A 16,314-nucleotide genomic window follows, 5' to 3' on the forward strand; every position below is an offset into this window, starting at 1 on the left:
GCTGAAGAGAAAATTGCAGGATCAATATTGAACACCAAAAATTGAGAACTGAGGCTTGGAAAATAAAGAAAAGTAAAATTTATGAATTGAATTTATTTTTTTTAAATTTAAACAAGAAAATGGGGACCAAAACTGTTCTTTCATTTTATTTATATTATATGTTATTCGATAGAATGCTTGTAAATACATAATTGCATCGTAAGTATTCACTTAGAAGTTACTAGTAAATGAATAAATTATTTTTTTCGACTAATTCAAAAATATTTGTACAAGAGGATTTTTCATAATTTAAATTATTTCCGGAAATAAAGCGGTTTGATCATCATAATCATGATTTGTTTGTTTTCTTCGCGAAACTTTAAACGCGTTTTTCTTAAAACTGTTTTTTTCGATTTAATATCTACGATTTATACTGGATGGATTTACTTCAAATTTTTACAGAGTCTTATAAATCTCTTCTCAGTATGAACTACACTCATCCTCAAATTCGATTTTACAATCGATTTAAAAAAATCGAGCAGTCGGTATTTTGTAAAAGAAAACATTTTTTTAACTTGTCCGTAGTTCATACGATTACGACATTATTCTAAATTAATAATACATATAAAGATTTCTTCAGATTAATTGTAGGGCTGTGATCAATTTGTAGAGTGTGCTAGAAATGAAACATGACTATTTTTAAATTTTATATTTTTTGGATTTTCAAAATTAATTACAAACTTGTAAAAAATATAGTAAAAATAATTGCTTTTTTTATAAAAATGTTTGCTTTTTTACCACCTTTCAAAAATCGCATAAAATTCGTGCAAATAGACCAGAATACCCTTTAATGCTTTAATGTTTAATTAAATTTACAAAGTAAATTTTGTAAATTTAAGTATTATTGTTATTTAGTGTTTTAAATTGCATAAATATGATTCGTTTTATCACCTGGAATGTGCGCGCTGAAGCGGCATATGTGCGGGTGTCGATGAGGCGGCCATTTGTCCGGCGGTCGGCAGCGGCGCGTACCGCACTTCTTTCTGAAGCTGTTGCTGGTTTTGGTCGAATGTCGTGTCGGCGTACGATGGCTGAGGGAACGTCGGCTGCGGCCCGTTCGCCGCCGGCGCAGCCACACCGTACGCGACGCCCGCGCCCGTCGCCAGAGCATTGCCGTACCCCGCACCGGGACGGGACGCGTCGACATCCCACCTGAGGAAGGAAAAATCGCAACATGTATGTTATTATCTTATATAGAAAAATTAATCGCAAAATGGGTTGGTAAGCGCATAACTCAACAACGCCTAGACCAATTTGGCCAATTCTTTATTTAAAACGTTCGTTGAAGTCCAAGGATGGTTCTTACGGCGAGAAAAAACCGAATAATTGCCGGAAAAACCTTAAAAACAGCCCTTTTCTTTTTCACATACAAACGTTTTCTAACTAAAACGTAGAATCAATTTGAGCTTTATTGCTATTATATAAAGTTCATATTAAATTACAAGCACTCACTGTATACTTCTTCTAAACGATTATTCGGATTTTGATAAATCTTTCTGAAGTTTGTTAAGGAAATTTTTTAGGATGTATGTGATTATAAAGTACTGGGATGTATGTTCAATATTGCAGAAATAAATGAAAAAATGCAAAAAACGACATGTCATTGTTTGCATTGAAAATAAATGAAAACTATCATCTGCCAAAAATTCCAATTTACTTATGAACCTAGACCTAGAATATGTATAATTTTATGATTATGAATAAGAAAAATGAAATGTCTACATTATTATTGCCGAAAGGCAGCTGAAATGTGCCAGAAATTAAAATAATATGAATGGCTAATTAACTTATACACATATGAAGAAATGGCAAATTAATTCACTTAAAATAATAAATTAAATATTAATCAGCCTACCTTTAATGCAATGCATGCGAATAATACGAGCGCATGCCTTAGGGGGTTCGGATAATAAATTTTCAATATAGTTTATTTCAATATATAGTTTCTTCGCATCTTTTACTCATTTTTCCACAATATTTTTAAAATTCATAAAAATTTTGCTTCAGAATAACAAATGGGAAAGTAAAGATGAATACAATACAATTCGGCCTTTGTGATATCGATTAGGAGAAGTTTAAGATACAATTTTAAATATCTGAAGTGATTAAAAATTAAATTAATTTAATCCAACATAAGGTAGGGTAGGGCGGGGCTAGTTGAGCAAATTTTTACTTAAACGGATGTATCTCCTCAATGAAGAGTCTCAATAAATTGCTATACGGCTTAATGGATTTGTTGTTTAACGCTTAACGAAAGTGTTAATACTATTTTTTGGTAATGAGTAAAATTTAAAAGCTACAGCTGCTTAAATGCAAAAATTCAAGTATGCTAAATGTACCCCATAGGTGGGGCAAGTTGTGCACTAAGAAAGTGTAATGAAATCATAGGTTCAATGTCGATTAGTGATAAAATAAAATATGTTTTTAATAACCAGTTCTATATTTATAGTCTTTATTGACAGAGAAAACAAAACTTATAGCAACTTTCTTTGAATAATTAACCAAAAGTAGAATGAACAAAACAATATCGTATCTTAGGAATTATTTTACCATTATATTTAGTATTTTTGTTTAAAATCATTATTTCTTTATATTATTACTCATAGACTTAGCTTAAGTCTTAAAAATAATAATTAATTTCTGGAAGTTAATAGTAATTGTCTTAATGACAGAACAAGTTTAGCAACTATGTTTAACTAACCTCGACTCGGAATTTCAAAATAAAAGTATATTTATAAAAAAAAACGTGAGAATTATACCCAGAATCTCTGTGCATATTAAACGTACTATAATTATATGAAAGAATAACATTTACCTGATTAAAAATAAATAACATTTTTTACTTTTTGGTCTCAAAATAAACAAAACGCCCGTGAGCCTCACTCATTTGTCAAGCGGCCACTAGCGATCGCGGGATGTTTATTTCTCCAAAACTTCTATCTTTCCGCCATATAATGCCTAAACGGACGGTGAATAGTTTTCTAGATATTTCGATTGCTCAACTTGCCCCTATGCTGAACTAGCCCCGATCTACCCTACCAGTGTTATGTTATGGTTATGGTTATGCTATACCATTTAAAAAACTTCAATTTCCAATATAGTGTAGAATTGAGACTCATTTTATTTAAAGCAGTAAAATTGTAGACATAGGTACAGGACAACGTCTGTCGGGTCATCCAGTTCAGTAATAAATCAGGTTTAAGAGACTTACGCGTGACGTAAAAGATTTGGTCTTGAATAACGAAATATACTATTTGATCTGATAATGTATATAATCTAATTATTTACCTGACAGCCTCCCGATCGGTCAGCATGGAGGCCGCCGGCCCCTTCTCCTACATACAGCTCGAAGGCTCCTCAGTCTGCTGCTTGCTCCGCTAACCTGCGCCGAGCCAGCCGCCTAACATGACGACCTGAAAGTAAAAAAAAAATATAAATGAAAATCGTTATCAAAAAATAAATTGCAACAGGTCTTTATGCAAACTTCTTATAATTATTTAGTAATTTTTAGAAATATTTTCTATTAAAATTTTCCTGCTCTTACAATATTATGAAAAGTATTGTGTATCTTTGTAAAGTTATATGATATCGCTGAGAATTATGAACTGAAAACATTTTTCCTTGCAAATTTTAATTAAAAATATGAAACTATAATGTGCAAATTTGTAATTAAAAATAATTTCATACGTTTGCGTTCTTTCCACGTTAATTAAAAAGGCGTTGAATATGAAAAGTATATTCAGGCAAATGTTATATGAATGTGTGTGCAGAATAATGCCACATAATTTGAGTGTAAAATTCTAACCAAGCTTTTACTGTGAGTATAAATTTGATATTTTAGAAATACACACATACACATATAAATATTCTACAAATTGTTATAAAAATTTATAAGAAGTAGCAATTAATAATTTAAGTGATACATACAAAAGTTTAACAAGTAATCAAATAGAGTATTACTTCCATCATTTTACACTAGTTAACTTCCCGCAAAGTGAGTTATAGTATTGTAAAAAATCGATTTTTTTTGTATATGTTTACGATTCAAAGACATCTACATATTTTGGCATATCTTAGGAAAAATTTATGTATGTGTGTGTATATACGTGTACATGTTTGGATACAATTTTTCATCCACAATATCGGGAGCACGGATCAACCGATTTGAATGATTCAAAAAAACATTCGATTCGTGTTGACGGTAAGATAGCAAAGGTAGGTTCAGCCGTTCTGGAGCAACGAAGCAAAATGCGCAAAAACAAGCAGTTTTTGAAAGAACAGTACATCCAATTTGAATGATTCGCACTGATTTGATAAAGAACGTCACCCAACTATAAACACATATTTGAAAAATATGACGATAAAATTTACAGTTTAAAACATTTGTTATTACGCATTGATAAAAAATTGATGATTAATTTTTTTCTCAAATGTTTAATTACTCTACGGGAATTTCAACAATTTGCCAGTAATTTGTTTTAATTTGCATGTACAGGCTTAAAATTAGTGTTTTTTGCCTATTTTTTATGTAAAACAAAAATCTGGCTCATAGAGGGCAGAGGGTTAATGTAATTTTTCCTAAAAACCCTATTAAGGTTGGGATTACAAATCTCTCGTCAAATGTTTTGAGGCGTCTAGCTTTTTTTTTTCTAATAACAGGTATCAAAATCTTTTGTGAAAATAGAAAACTGTTATAGTAATTTAGGAAATGAATTGATCTAAAAATATAAAATTCGATTTAGTAATTCATAGTTGTTCCTTTGGCGTGATCATTAAATATCTTGTTTTTCCAATTCAAGATCATATACTTGAATTAAATTTTCAACAACTTAAAAAATTAATATTTTTAAGTATGATTTGATAAATTAATCAATAATATTTTTATAAATCAATTACCAAGCAAGCATCTTTAATTTACTAGTAAGCTTTACTAATGTAAATCATTTGAGATAGTTTTATGAATAAAAGTAAAGTAAACTAATAGACTGTACTTGCAATTGAAGTAAATAAAAAATATAATGTAAAAAATATCATGTAAATGACTAATTTGTAAATATGGTGTCAAATAAGTGTATTTGAAATAAGTCACTCATTAGTCTAACATTAAAGTAATAGATTTAATTCAATATCAAATACTCTTATTTGATAACTTACAAAGATAATCGGTAGAACATGAAGGTTTGCAGCTTTTCTTTTTTAGGTGTTAAATAATACTCAAAACTCAAATCTAAGTCGACTTAATATTTTTCTAGATATATAGTAAAATTAATGAAAATGTTCTCAAATTTTCAAAAATGGTCAAAAGCTGTTTCAGAACAGTATCTTATTCTTAGACAGCAAACGCTTTCTGCATATGTATGTATTACTAGATGAATTAATTATTGAATTATTATACTATTTGAAGTTTATTAACAATGAAATTTTTACATTATCCCATTACGAAAAACGTAGTTTCAACGATGTGGTTACAAAAGTTACAACGATGATGTTTGTATCCGTAACACTTCTTTATAATATCTGCCATCAAACACCAACCACATTCATTTTGATTTCGAAAAATCACTTCGTAAATATAATGACACTCTATTTGTACACGAATGTCGTATATAATTTCTGCAAGAAGAATCATTAAGTGCTCGTAACAAGTTCTCCTTTGAACGCCCTAAGTCTCGCAGTCACGCCACGAGTGACGGGCACAAACTTCGCGGGCCAGTAAAATATACACATTTTATATATCCTACTAAGAAAAAGTAATGAAAAATGAAAAAAATGTAATAGCAATTGCGAACAATAGCGAATAAAAAAGAGTAATCAAAGATGTATTAGTTCCGGTCTGCGGAAACTTTTCAACACTTTGCGGAACCACTTTCATTGGCCCGCCGCTGAATAATTGATGCAAGGAGATAAGAAATGCATAAGACGGGAAACTGCCTGGTCATACGAGGGTTTATATTTTACATATCATTATTTTGTGGAGAATTTTTAAACCAGATTGTAAATCTAATGCAGGTGGGCGATTCGGTAGCGGTTTCCAATCTTTTTCTACCTGCACCCCCCGTTCAACAAAAATGTACCGCCTTAGTTTTTCGCACGTCATAAACACACGACTGATAATATAATCTATTTCACGTATTAAAAAATTTATATATTTTTGAATGTAAAATTTAATTTTGTAAACATACGCATAAAAATATAATTCTTTTATTCATTATAAGGCACCAATTCTATGTATAGGTTTATGTTCGAGAATAATATTTGAACAGCTACTTGCCGACTTCCCATAAGTTGGAAATTTATGTTTTACATTTAGGGGATATCCATTAATCACGTGATTGTTTTTTGAGGATTTTTAGACCCCCCCTCCTTCTTGGTGATACGTCGTGATAAATATTAAAATTACACCTCCTACCCCGACCAAACATCACGTGTATTATTAGTTTATTAAAATTTTTCTAACGAATTCTTCGAATTTATGAAAAAATCGCATTTTTTGAAAATTCAGGTAAAAAATAAATACACTTGATATCTTACTAGACCCTTGCCTTTCTCTAAAAGCCTCTTGTAGCCATTGTAGTTCTTGTAATTAAATGATATAAATATATTTATACTATAGTATGTTTCGATAAAAGCAATAAGAATATTTTTTGATTAAATTACTATTTGTAAGGTAATCTATAATAATGCATCATCTTATAAGATGTTACATTTTACTCATTAAGCGAAATATAATTAAATTAAAGAAAATTCAAAATTAATTCAGATTTGATCTTTCTGGACTTTACAGGGATCAGAAATCAGTTAATTATGATATATCTGAGTTTAATTTTGTGAATAGATAATTAAAGATAGACTGGAAGATAGATTAAAAGGTTTGAAATCTAAAAAAAAATGGGACCAAAAAAAAAAATGGCAGAATATTGTCAATTTTTGAAAAAAAGGAAAAATAGATGTGAACACTAGAATAGGTTATATAAAAAAATTTATAATAATTGGATTCTGTGTAATATTATATTATATGCAAAACAACAAGAATAGTACTAGCACATCATTCGAAAACTATTGTTATTTATATACTAATTGTATTATTAGTATAACCCTTTCAAGAATGTATTTTTGATAATTTAAGGCAAACTGAACTGTATTATATATTATATTATAATTATAATAATAATTTTATATTATATTTATACTTTGTTAAATGAGACATAATAGAAATATTAATGAACTCATGGAAACACTTTCGAAAGAAGGTTTTAGGATCTGATTATAAGCTGCTTTTCGAAAATGTGAGAAATTTGAGGTTCATATCTAATACCTAATGTATTATTGATTTCAAATAAAAACATAATACCAATATCTCTGTTTCGTTTAAGTTTTATTTAAAAAAAAATTAAAGCATATTTCTATAACTATAAAATGTAGATGACAATGTGTTTTCAAGTCAAAATAGCCTTTTGGAGCATTGTTGCATCAATAAAAAAATCATCAGTATTACAAGAATTGTAATAATAAATACATCATATAGATATATTGATTGTCGATTAAGAAGCGAATACCGGATTATAAGGTTTGTTAAGTTGTAATTGCTGTTAAAAATAAATCATAAAAAAGCTATATAGATTTAAATACCTTGCATATTTCATTTACACTTAGCTATCTAGTGTATTACCTGTATCTATACAATAATATTATAAACGATAGTCTGCTCAAAGGCAGGTTCAAGGTGTGGGAGCCATCACAAAATAAATGATTCCCTTACCCTATTTACCCCCCCCTCTCCCTTATACTCATTTTTTATGTATTTTCCTTTCTAAACTCTGCGTCCATTCTTCCTGATCCTGAGCTTTCAGTTCCCTATATTTTCTCTTCTCGCGTAAATCGCCAATCTTATGCATTCTTCTTCTTCCCAATCCTTTCAGTCTTTCTATTTTACCTTCGACTACGTCGTATAGTTGTCACTTTCTTTGCAGAACGGCTCCGATCCAGTTTCCTTTTCTTTTAAGGATTGTAGAGTCCTTTTTTCGCCCCAGCATCACATTTCAAAACTCTTCAGGAAGTAATTGCCGACTTTTCGTAGAGTCCATGTCTCTGATACACACAGAGCTATGCTCTGTACATAGCACTTTATTAGTCTCTTCTGCAAGACTCTATCCATATGAGGCTATATATATTTTATTTCACAATATATATTATATGATACTAGAGAATTTCATACAAAATCATTCCACATTGTAGTTTTTGCAGAAATAAAGCTGATTTTATTTCTTGAGAAGCCATTTATTGTTATCGTAGCGGAATGATTGCTTAGTAGAGATTGAAAGTGAGCAAGAAAAACGTAAAAGACATTCGTCTAGACGTTTTTCATCCTATTCCTCGACGCTACGTTTTATAATTTTTTATTTAGAAGTAAAAACCAAAGCTCATAATAGAAATAAGAATTGTAAGAAAATTGTTTTTTTCATAGAATGAAAAATAGCACTTAAAATTTATACGTTTTGTGTAATTTTCAAACAACGTTTAGTTATATATTAATATTATATTTTAATTCAGTATAAATAATAAATCTATTGTTTAAATTTACAGACAAATATTCAAACTGAGCTCAAATTCAAAATGAAAATTTACAGACTTATAAGTTACAAATAAGATACAAATTTATAAGTTTGATTTGATTAAAAAAAATTGAATAATATAAACTTTAATAAAATATTAAAAGGTCCAAAAGCCTGTAGTACTATTAATATACTTCAAAAATGCATTATGTGCTAAATAAAACTGTTGGAAACTTTCAAAATCAAGTATCACGTTTACCATCATGATTTCCTAGGATTAAAATGCTGAATTCATTTTCCTAGCCATTTTGTCGAGTAATAAACTGAATATTTACTATATTCTCCTATTGTGAATCTCGTATACATAAAATATTTGTATTAACTTTAATCGTACTTGCAAAAACTAACTTTATGAAGAGATTACTAAGAAAACCCAAAAGTTCAAGTACAAAAAAGGATTCAAAAAATGTGCGAAAATAAATAGACAACTTCACTGTTAACGAAGTGCAGAGCTTTGTGTTCCGAAATGTGCCGATAATGACCGAACAAAAGTAACCTACAAGAGAGGCACGGGGTATGAACACGGGGTATTCTAATATTGTCTAGGGCGGCATGTGTTTGACGTTAACTTTCTAGGTTGGCGCCGGTACATAAGAATCCGCGGTAATAAATAATATATAGGATTAATTAAGTGTAGTTCATATTTGTTTGTGAAAAGTGTTTTATGTAGATTAAAATGCCGGAAAATAGGCGATTTGCTTTAGTTTGGAAGTCCGATAATTCTTCGGTGATCGTGCCTTTGGAAAAGATATTCCCACCGGAAAGGCATGTAAATGGCATTGCCATGTTAGGAAGACATGGTGCAGTAAGAGTTTTGGCTATCAATGGTAAATCAATAAATTTATCTACATTTAAGTAAATATAACCTCATTGTGTATTCTCATTATGCGGTCTTTTTAATAATCTCCCAAAAGAGATCGAAATGACTGATCAAATTTGGAGACAAATGTATGAATGTAAAAATAAATATGCACATAGTTGAATGATTGAACGAATGCTATGAAAATGTCGATATGGTTTATATATATATATATATATATATATATATATATATATATAATTAAGTATTGTACAGTTTATAGGATCTCTCATTCCATCTGTCCGATACATCTAATACATCTTCATATAACACTTGCACTTAAAAGAGCATAAAGAGATAAAATGTGTTTCAGATGATCTCAATTATTTAAAATCTATCTTTGTAACGGAAAGCGGAAAATTGGTTCATCTTACAAAGCCTGCAGTTGTCGAGGAAACAATCGATGACAAAAACATCATCAAAAAGTTGAAACTGGAGCAGGTTGCATCTATCGATGAACCAAATATCATCAAGCAGGAGCAAGATGAGCAAGAAGTAGTTGTATCTAATAATAATGTGATGGATATGGAATGGAATGCAAAGGATTTTGAAGATTTAATAACAATAGATGATGATGATTCTAGTGATTTAGAACAAGAAGAAAGCGATGATTCAGATGCAGAGTTTTCTAAAGAACATGTTAAGGCCATGGCAATGGCAGTCCCAATGAAAGGTATAATATATTATTTTAATAAATATGCACTCTACGATTGAGTTATAATAATATAATTGAGTTAATGAGTCATATTTCTATTCAACTAGTAACCAAAGAAGTTATTGACCATCAACGATTATGGTTGGCTGTATTGAAATATGCATATAAAATGCAGAATGAGGAAGTTAAAAATGAGTTGCATGAAAGTTTTATGGTATTTATCAACTCATCTTGTTGTATATATTAATGTGTATTAATTATATAAAAACATATCATAATTAATTAATTTGTTTATATTAACATAGATTCCTGCAAAATACTATGCACCTGGAGAAAACATGGTAAGTTATTGATAAAACTTATTTTTAAACATGTTCGTAAAGTTAGGACTAAAAGTTTTTTTTATTTTGTAGAGAGAAATATCACCACAATGTGGATTTTTTTTCCCAATTGATAAAATTTCATATATTGAATCAATGATGCCAGGTAACATACCTGATTGGTCAGTAATTGTGCGAGAAGCACTTTCGTTTGTGTATGGGAACGAACTAAAACATTACTCAGCCACAGGACTTCGAAGCAAACGACCACCCATAGATAAAAAATTGTTTTGTGGACTTCTAGGTTGTTTATCAAATATATCTGCAAAGTTCTACATTGATCTCACTTTGTTGATGTAATTGTTCTTATACCACAGTTTAATTATATGTATTTTTTTTTAATAGATTGGTGCAACAGGCTCTCTAGGTTTCATGTTGAGAAAAAGGCATTCATTCATTACGTCAACAAGTGCTGTTCAAATAAAAGACAAAATAAGAAAGAAAAAAAAGCTTGATATGTGATATATAAGTATAAATACATATAAGAACAATCTGGTCATTTTACATAATAAGAACCATCTGGTCATTTTGTACTTTATATGACCCATTTTTATATTACATATAAAATATGATATAGAGATCTAAGCTGATCCTAAGGATCATCGTTAAGGTTTTGAATTTTTTTATAAATGCATTTCTGATGATCAATGTTACTAGATGTAATTTTTTATGTAAAGTAAGTATTTTATAAATAAATTGTTGATTTTACTACAATGGAATTTTAATTTATTATTCAGTGTGACGAAGATATTAAGCAGCATTGATAACATTTTATGTTAGATTCTAATAAATAAATTATTCATAAATAATTAGGTGACCATTTAGGTGATACATAAAAAACATTTAACATATAAGAAATGTTGTTTTAACTGTGAGTGCTATAGAATGAATTCCGAAAAGTTCTCAACAGAAAACAAATACAATGTTTGTTTTGAAACACTTTTGAGTGCCTAAGTGTTGCAACTGTATAAACCCTTGAGGTTTCAAAATAAAATGTGTTGCAGGTGTTTACGGAAAAGAAATTAAACCTCAATTTTCAACAGTTTAGTTTTGATACTTATTTGACTATCAAATTTGACTCACATACACACACACACGCTTACATAATTTTTACAAATTTGGGTTCGAATTATACAAAACCACTTGAAATATCGAGAAAAATTAGATTATTTAATTTGTTGGCTAAGACTTATGCTGAAGCTTCTCCTTCTGGTTGTTAAATATAGTAAAAAGCACCGAACTTAATCTTCACTTAAAACTTAATCAGTATTCTGTGTATTCATCTACGAGAAAGATTTTGTATAGTCATAGTTCATTTTAATAAAAATGGTAACAGTTGTAACTTGTTTTACACAATTTTGTTAAAATATATGCAACAATGTTTGCTAAGAATTTCAAAATTAGTTTTGTATTTCAAGATATAAATTTAAATGCAGATATTTAGCCAAGTTTATTGAACAAATAGCTGAAAACCACATTCTACATGCTGCTTCATCTAATTCTAAACTGATTAGAGCAGACTGCGGTTTTGATGCTAGTTATATAACTAAATTATATTAAATTAGTATATATATATATATATATATATATATATATATATAAAGCTCCTTTGATAATACCATTAAATGTGTACAAAATACACCCAATTCGGTTTCACAGATGCAATTTATAATTTACAATGTTTGACGTCGACGCTACTAAACATTTAATAGCGTTTGTTTTATGTAAATAATGTGTGTAATAAATAATTAAATCTGATAATTCTGAGAGCATAAACAAACGCGCATATAATTGATTGCACTACTTAACTTTGTTGTTTGTTTTACACAAAATTTCAAGACAACATTACTGGCATTATTCCATTGTATGAATAAAGATCATTTATTATACGAACTGATAAAACGAAGAGTTAGACAAAAATTCCATATTAAATGAAAAAATAGCAATGTATCTGCTGTACTACTGCTCATAGTGTAATAGTATAGAAATTGGACTAAAAATATTCGGGAGAAGAATATTTTAAATACTTTTATATTGATTTAGATATACTACATATCTCCTGTGCAGGATGGTAACATTTAGAATATACGATCTGAACATTATATAGAGAAAATATAAATCGAAAATATGAAATAGAATTTCTAAACAATATTTTAAATTTGTACTGACAGGATTTTTTTCTACATTTTATACTGTTTTTATTTTGATAGCTTTATTAATAGTAGTTAGTAGTTTTACTAAAAGTAATAAATAATATTAAAGATTGATTATTTATTGAGAACTTTTCAAAAATATTATTTCAGTGTTTGCTTATAACTTAAAGTAAGGAAAATGTTGCGGCTTATATGTTTATCTAATTAAATCCACTGATGGAAAGTGAAGGGACCAAGTTTGCATAATAAAGATAATGCAAATTTGTACATAAAACTATGTAAATTCATGTGAAATTATGCTGTATAAAATAAACTAGCTGGGAAAACCTCTATAACATGGCTCATGAAACAAACTTTACGCAAAATAACCTTTAACAAGTTATTCAATTTTACCGACCGTATTTTGAGGTAGAAATTAATTTATTTGCTATAGTAATATAAATATTTAACGATATTGATATTTTTATGAATTAAAAAAATACAACACTTACCGAAGTGAATTATATAGTGTTTAAATAAAAATTTAAGTTCATTATATAGTGAAGTAAATTTTGTAGAAGTTTTAAGAATATGATCCAAAGAATTAAGCCTTTGGCCATAATATATACATATTGAGCATGAAGAATAGAACTATTGAGTGCGTATTATTTTTGATGAATTCGACAACATATAATTTGGAATTTTGTCAGGTGCTAAAATCTTAAAATGTAGAGCCTAGATTTTAAATTTCAGATAAGAAAAATCTTCGATTAATCACTGAAAAATATATTTAAGAAGATTCTGTTAAAATTTGAGTCTAATCGGATTAGCCGTTTTTGATATTGGTCACCAATTTTGAAAACACCATTTCGAGAAAAACGCGTTTAAAGTTTGAAAAGCAAATTACATGGAATAATTTTTTTTTTCATTTTCCATGAAGTTATTTATTTTAGGGCCATATAAGGGACCCTCCACCGATTCGATAACTTCTAATAACTCAAGCTGGTGTCGTCTGCCAGCCATTCTTTCATGACATTAAATAATTAATAAACTTTATGAAAATCGCCAAAAAAATGTTTTCAACAGATAATTACAAAGAAACAGCCCCGTCGATCTTTCTAGAAACTTTACCAAAAACAATGTTTTTCGAACAGTTTTTGAATTTTTAAAATCGATTCTAATCAACTTGAGTCTTTATCGAGATACATCAAAAGTACATTTTTTGATACTTTATCCACTTTTGTTCGTAAATGGCTGCATGCACCTATTCCAAAAATTTGAAAGCCATTCGAGAATGACTTGAAACGTCGAAAAACATGAAATTGTTTGCATATCTTATCTTCCGGGAAGTTTGTAATAACTTATAGTGTACTCGTATGCGTTTGATTTTTCATTACCATTCGATTTTTCGATTCTTAATGAGATTCAATCAAATAATAAAACTTCTTGAAGCCCCAAAATCTGTTCCAAAACAGACGATGTCACCTCGCAAAAACCAACTGGAGGCGCGGTCGCGCTACCAATTAAAAAGGAGCGATTCAGCGCGGAAACCTCGGCGCTAATTAAACCGCGGAATCTCAAGGCCGAAAAAGAAACTCCGTGGGGAAGAAACTCGCACTTTTGAAGGTGCAGGATATTTTTCACAAAACAGATTACGATTTTAAAAAGTAATTATAAAACGCGAATAAGGAGAGGCCGAATTTAAATTAGGTTTTAAAAATATAGTAGTAGTATTCTTTGTACTACCTGACTAATATCAGAGTCATGAATTTATGTCTTCTAAATTATGTTTTTTTGTAAAACGTTTGATTGTGAATATAAACTAGTGGTGTATGGCATTGTGCCTAAAGGCAAATTGCTAGAACTTCTTGTACTAGAAATATTCGAGGAAGAGTAAATGCTTTCAAATAGATCATTATAATACTGTAACTTTCATTATTCGTGTTTTTAAATAAAATACAAAGGTTTATCAATTGTACGACAACGTTTATATATGTTTAAATGAAAAATAAATGAATAAAATTTAATGAAGCGGATTTAAAATAAATCATATTGACTAATATTAGAAGAATTATATGAAGTAAATTGTAAAGTTAAAATTATTTATTTGCAGTATATAAGTGAGCTTTAAAACTTGAGCTAGAATTAACTATTTTTTGGACTATTACAAAAATACTAGTTGTAACATATTGAATATTATCAATATTATCTTCCAATAAATATCATCAAATCAATATTATCTTGTAACTTAATAAAAATTGAGATTCAGCTATTTAGATAAAATAGCTAACTTTTATTTCAAAAATGAAGTTTTCACTTGAACTAAAAAATAATCAATAGAATTTCAAATTTATGTTTTTTAAAGATACTTATACTATCTGTGATCGTATAAATTAAATTAATTTGTTTACCACATTTCATTTCATCTATTTCGGGTCTAAAATTGTATTTTTGAAATTGTGGACGTCAACTGTAATCAGTACCTACAAAACAGGTACATATGAAGGTACATATGCACGAAAGGCATAGATTTATTTATTTATTTATTTATTTATTTTGTCGTAAGCAAGCCGTAATCAATAATAATAGATATTATTTCAGGCTCTTGTCAAGATTCTGATACAAAAGTGTTTGAATGTTTAAAAACGGTTGAAGATTTTGGAAAGATTTATTTTCTGGTAATTATAAACAAACGGCATGGCCGATTGTCGCGTAAAACTGATAAACGTTAGTCTTTATCGAGTTACATCGAATTACTGTTAAATTTTTTAAATCAATCCAACAGTTTTGAAAAAAAAAACTGTCGACGAAAAAAGTTAATTATCGGCTCACAAAAGCACATACACACTTTCTTTAAATTTGGTCTCATTCGATTCAAAATGAGTTTAAACGTCGAGAAAACATAAAATTTGCAAACTTCTCCTGCTAATGACCTGCTATATATCTTAGACTATGATTTTTGTCACCATTAATTTGTCCTGACCAAATTTTTATTCAGTAACAATTCATCATAATAATTCAGTATTAATTCCAAGTTTATTTAACTTTCCAAAAAGTAGAATGTCTACTTGTAGACGTCTATAGTCTACGAAAAATTTGGTCAGGAAAAATCTAATTTGAAATTTTTTATGCAAAATTTGGTTGTAATAGCAGCAATTTTCTTAAGATATCCATACTACACTACCTTTCAAAATGAGCGAAACAAAACATTTTCAAAGTACTTTGTCTAAATATAGGATTGGAAAAACAGATTTATTTATTAGCCAATCAAAGGAGAAGTGTATATTAACGCCAGAAATTATAATCCATTAATTTCATGTTTTTTTTTGACATTTTAGGTAAGCCTGAATCGTTTAACACCAAAATTGGATGGAAGACAACATTTGACCTTTTGTCAACGTTTCCTCAAAAATGGCAACATCGACTTCGTAGTTTGCAGATCATTTTATGAAACTTCTATAAGGATTCGGGTTGATTAGTTTTGCGAGATGATCAGACGAGGCGTTTCTTCATGAATAACAGATAAGTGCAATTTTTTTACGGTGCAGAAAAGTCATGTTCAATCTATTCTAAGATCGAAGTTAAAGGTGTACGTTCAAAGTATCGAATCGTTCAGTACCAACTGGCTGTACGTATA

The 16,314-nt window shown here is 29.2% G+C and overlaps 2 protein-coding genes across 2 annotated transcripts in view; one reads left to right on the top strand and one right to left on the bottom strand.

The window, feature by feature from the left end:
* The window catches only part of LOC113367468 (potassium voltage-gated channel protein Shab-like), a 217,004-nt gene that overhangs the window by 48,110 nt on the left and 152,580 nt on the right, over nucleotides 1-16,314 (bottom strand). The window contains exons 2-3 of the mRNA XM_026609075.1: nucleotides 3,328-3,452; nucleotides 931-1,191 (exon numbers count right to left, since the gene is read on the bottom strand). Of these exons, the coding sequence (XP_026464860.1) occupies nucleotides 931-1,191; nucleotides 3,328-3,353 (287 nt within the window). The 5' untranslated portion in view covers nucleotides 3,354-3,452. The remainder of the gene's footprint in view (nucleotides 1-930; nucleotides 1,192-3,327; nucleotides 3,453-16,314) is intronic.
* On the top strand, nucleotides 9,214-11,008 carry LOC113365953. The gene is made up of 6 exons (XM_026607498.1): nucleotides 9,214-9,478; nucleotides 9,824-10,183; nucleotides 10,273-10,379; nucleotides 10,471-10,506; nucleotides 10,579-10,789; nucleotides 10,891-11,008. The coding sequence occupies exons 1-6, from the start codon at nucleotides 9,328-9,330 to the stop codon at nucleotides 10,998-11,000; spliced, it is 975 nt and encodes a 324-aa protein (XP_026463283.1). The 5' UTR covers nucleotides 9,214-9,327; the 3' UTR covers nucleotides 11,001-11,008.

This window comes from Ctenocephalides felis, unplaced genomic scaffold (assembly GCF_003426905.1).
Source record: "Ctenocephalides felis isolate EL2017-DRISC unplaced genomic scaffold, ASM342690v1 CF-g0.4_SCAFFOLD_01170, whole genome shotgun sequence".
NCBI lineage: Eukaryota > Metazoa > Arthropoda > Insecta > Siphonaptera > Pulicidae > Ctenocephalides > Ctenocephalides felis.

Coding starts and splice junctions, on each gene's coding strand:
- LOC113365953 (XM_026607498.1), top strand. CDS start 9,328: ATGCCGGAAAATAGGCGATTTGCTTTAGTTTGGAAGTCCGATAATTCT. Junction 9,479..9,823: donor AAGAGTTTTGGCTATCAATG/GTAAATCAATAA, acceptor AATGTGTTTCAG/ATGATCTCAATTATTTAAAA. Junction 10,184..10,272: donor AATGGCAGTCCCAATGAAAG/GTATAATATATT, acceptor CTATTCAACTAG/TAACCAAAGAAGTTATTGAC.